This window comes from Berghia stephanieae, chromosome 8 (genome assembly GCF_034508935.2).
Source record: "Berghia stephanieae isolate SIO BIC M18660-M18661 chromosome 8, UCSD_Bste_1.3, whole genome shotgun sequence".
Classification (NCBI taxonomy): Eukaryota; Metazoa; Mollusca; class Gastropoda; order Nudibranchia; family Aeolidiidae; genus Berghia; species Berghia stephanieae.
This window is the reverse complement of record NC_088367.1, coordinates 15,182,727-15,186,687: the sequence shown is the minus strand read 5'-3', so window position 1 is coordinate 15,186,687 and position 3,961 is coordinate 15,182,727. Positions and strand designations below refer to the sequence as shown.

The following is a 3,961-nucleotide window of genomic DNA, read 5'->3' as shown; positions in this document are numbered from 1 at the left end:
TGAAAGGGTTGGGAAAATTGATAACAATGGACGGAAAAAGAGCACATGGCCGGTTGCAACAAAATAAAGGACAGAAACGTACGACGCATTGCAGCAGATGTAGGAAACAGTGGAGTGGAGAGCATTGATCGCCAACGCAGTGAATCACGATACAACATGAATGACTGAATTTGTTTGTACAAAACACACATCCTATCTAAATATCACATTAACATATGATTCTTACTGGTTAAGTGCGCTTCCATAGCCACGCGGCCATCTATCATCCCTCCCTCTTTACGTCCCTTTGAGGTTGCAAAAGTTAAGTGATTAACTTTCGCAGTTCAGGAGTACATCCGTTTCATTGTGGGATGGCAAGACTAAAAGGCATCATCAAAATAGTTCATTAAAGTGGAACTGCCTTTACAGAGTAGATAGAGAGACATGGAATTGTGTTGAGAAATGAAATCAAAATAATAAAGTGAAATTAATGGTTTTCCATTATCACCTCGAAGTGAATTTTTTCTATGGGTCCAAAATAAGAAAGGAAAAAAAAAAAAAAGAAAATAAAAAGAGACCATAATAACCCAAGCACCAGCTTCAGTGAAGCACTGCAGATTGAGCAATAGAATTTAGGTTGTTTAGATTGTTTCCTTTCTTGTTATCTTTTAGAAAAGAACAATATGCCGACAGTGGGGCCCCTTACCAAAGTTTTTTCGGTTGCTAGTGGAACAAGGTCTCATCCATTCAACCACCTTGCCTCCCATCAAATGCTTTTATTTGTGTCATATTTATATCCTCAGCCACAGAAATGTTTTAGATTTAATGGCGTTGTCTACTCATTCATTTTATCCCAATGAAATGTAAAATATTAGTAAAGCAAAGAGTCTTACTCTATCTTGAATACCATGGGAAATCATCCATCTTGTGTCTACTGGTTTGGCTTTTACTAAACGACACTCTAAATACATAACAAAACGCTGAATTTTCGACGCTGCTTCAGTCATGTCAACTCCCAACATCGAAAACCTCAAGGGCCTTGGGGTGTTATCCCAGTCTTCTAAACCCCAACCCAGAAAGTTACACGGGGAGTCAAAATCACTGGGATGCCACCAACCAGAGACGACACGGGATGGACAACAGTTTTCGTCATCATCGTCGTCATCGTCATCACCGTCGTCATCGTCATCACCGTCGTCATCGTCACCATCGTCGTCATCGTCAGCGTCATCATCGCCACTTTGCTTATCCCAGGTGGAGAACGGAGTGTTCTGGACGCTGGTCAAACAATCCCCTGCAATGTAAGGACCTGGAGGTGTTCCCTTCGCGGAGCGGCCAGTGTTTCCGAATGTGAAAGCGAATCCGTCTTCTTTGTCGCCAATCATAAAATCAGAGTACCATCGGTGAATGTTAGTATTCCCACCAAATTCCAAGACCACAAACAATCTATTGCATTGTGTGCCCACACTCAGAGCATTCCATGTATTAAGTCCTATCCAAAGATTGCTTCTGTCGCTAGTGTGAAATCCGTTAACATATTCGTTCCATGTCCGATTAAAAATCATTCCACCGTTATTCTTCACCGCGGTGACGGCATAGAAATTAGTAGATTTTACAATTAAACATTCTACTTTATATAAGTTTCCGTCTCGTCTGGGGTCTAGGTAGACAAAGTGAATGCCATTACCATAACCCGCCTGGGTCACCAAATCATGACAACTGGAGTAAGCTTTCTCACAACTCACACCATAACGCCCCATTGTACATTGACACGAATTCGTTAATTTTTAATTCAGAAAAGTGAGTGGAGCAGGCACTTATGTTGGTAACAACAAGATATGAAGTGAATAGAAAAGTGCCAGAAGACAATAGAGAATAAAAATTTTTTCGCGGCGGTGGTGGGGTTTGAACCTGCGACCTTATTGGTACGACAACTCCGCCTGGCAGGTGAGAGCGTGGCTCTACCGTGTGAGCTATCCACGAACACAAAAATATTCGTTTCAAACTCAAAGTCATTACTAGATCCCTCTCTCACCCACTTCTTGAGACCGCCGATTCGTTCGTACACCACCATCGCGAATAATTTTGACCAGCAGTTAAGCTTAATAGCCAATATTCTCAACACAAACATATAACATAGAAACGATTGAGACATTGAGTATGCTCCGGTGTATGGGGTGAATTTTTAATTCAGAAAAGTGAGTGGAGCAGGCACTTATGTTGGTAACAACAAGATATGAAGTGAATAGAAAAGTGCCAGAAGACAATAGAGAATAAAAATTTTTTCGCGGCGGTGGTGGGGTTTGAACCTGCGACCTTATTGGTACGACAACTCCGCCTGGCAGGTGAGAGCGTGGCTCTACCGTGTGAGCTATCCACGAACACAAAAATATTCGTTTCAAACTCAAAGTCATTACTAGATCCCTCTCTCACCCACTTCTTGAGACCGCCGATTCGTTCGTACACCACCATCGCGAATAATTTTGACCAGCAGTTAAGCTTAATAGCCAATATTCTCAACACAAACATATAACATAGAAACGATTGAGACATTGAGTATGCTCCGGTGTATGGGGTGAATTTTTAATTCAGAAAAGTGAGTGGAGCAGGCACTTATGTTGGTAACAACAAGATATGAAGTGAATAGAAAAGTGCCAGAAGACAATAGAGAATAAAAATTTTTTCGCGGCGGTGGTGGGGTTTGAACCTGCGACCTTATTGGTACGACAACTCCGCCTGGCAGGTGAGAGCGTGGCTCTACCGTGTGAGCTATCCACGAACACAAAAATATTCGTTTCAAACTCAAAGTCATTACTAGATCCCTCTCTCACCCACTTCTTGAGACCGCCGATTCGTTCGTACACCACCATCGCGAATAATTTTGACCAGCAGTTAAGCTTAATAGCCAATATTCTCAACACAAACATATAACATAGAAACGATTGAGACATTGAGTATGCTCCGGTGTATGGGGTGAATTTTTAATTCAGAAAAGTGAGTGGAGCAGGCACTTATGTTGGTAACAACAAGATATGAAGTGAATAGAAAAGTGCCAGAAGACAATAGAGAATAAAAATTTTTTCGCTGGATAGCTCACACGGTAGAGCCACGCTCTCACCTGCCAGGCGGAGTTGTCGTACCAATAAGGTCGCAGGTTCAAACCCCACCACCGCCGCGAAAAAATTTTTATTCTCTATTGTCTTCTGGCACTTTTCTATTCACTTCATATCTTGTTGTTACCAACATAAGTGCCTGCTCCACTCACTTTTCTGAATTAAAAATTCACCCCATACACCGGAGCATACTCAATGTCTCAATCGTTTCTATGTTATATGTTTGTGTTGAGAATATTGGCTATTAAGCTTAACTGCTGGTCAAAATTATTCGCGATGGTGGTGTACGAACGAATCGGCGGTCTCAAGAAGTGGGTGAGAGAGGGATCTAGTAATGACTTTGAGTTTGAAACGAATATTTTTGTGTTCGTGGATAGCTCACACGGTAGAGCCACGCTCTCACCTGCCAGGCGGAGTTGTCGTACCAATAAGGTCGCAGGTTCAAACCCCACCACCGCCGCGAAAAAATTTTTATTCTCTATTGTCTTCTGGCACTTTTCTATTCACTTCATATCTTGTTGTTACCAACATAAGTGCCTGCTCCACTCACTTTTCTGAATTAAAAATTCACCCCATACACCGGAGCATACTCAATGTCTCAATCGTTTCTATGTTATATGTTTGTGTTGAGAATATTGGCTATTAAGCTTAACTGCTGGTCAAAATTATTCGCGATGGTGGTGTACGAACGAATCGGCGGTCTCAAGAAGTGGGTGAGAGAGGGATCTAGTAATGACTTTGAGTTTGAAACGAATATTTTTGTGTTCGTGGATAGCTCACACGGTAGAGCCACGCTCTCACTGCCAGGCGGAGTTGTCGTACCAATAAGGTCGCAGGTTCAAACCCCACCACCGCCGCGAAAAAAATTT

General features: G+C 42.2%; 1 protein-coding gene across 1 annotated transcript in view; it reads right to left on the bottom strand.

The window, feature by feature from the left end:
• The window catches only part of LOC144978932 (microfibril-associated glycoprotein 4-like), a 2,284-nt gene extending 545 nt beyond the window's left edge, over positions 1–1,739 (bottom strand). Inside the window, exon 1 of the mRNA XM_078925551.1 lies at positions 1,187–1,739. Coding sequence (XP_078781677.1) covers positions 1,187–1,739 — 553 coding nt within the window. The remainder of the gene's footprint in view (positions 1–1,186) is intronic.
• Between the last annotated feature and the right edge of the window lie 2,222 nt (positions 1,740–3,961).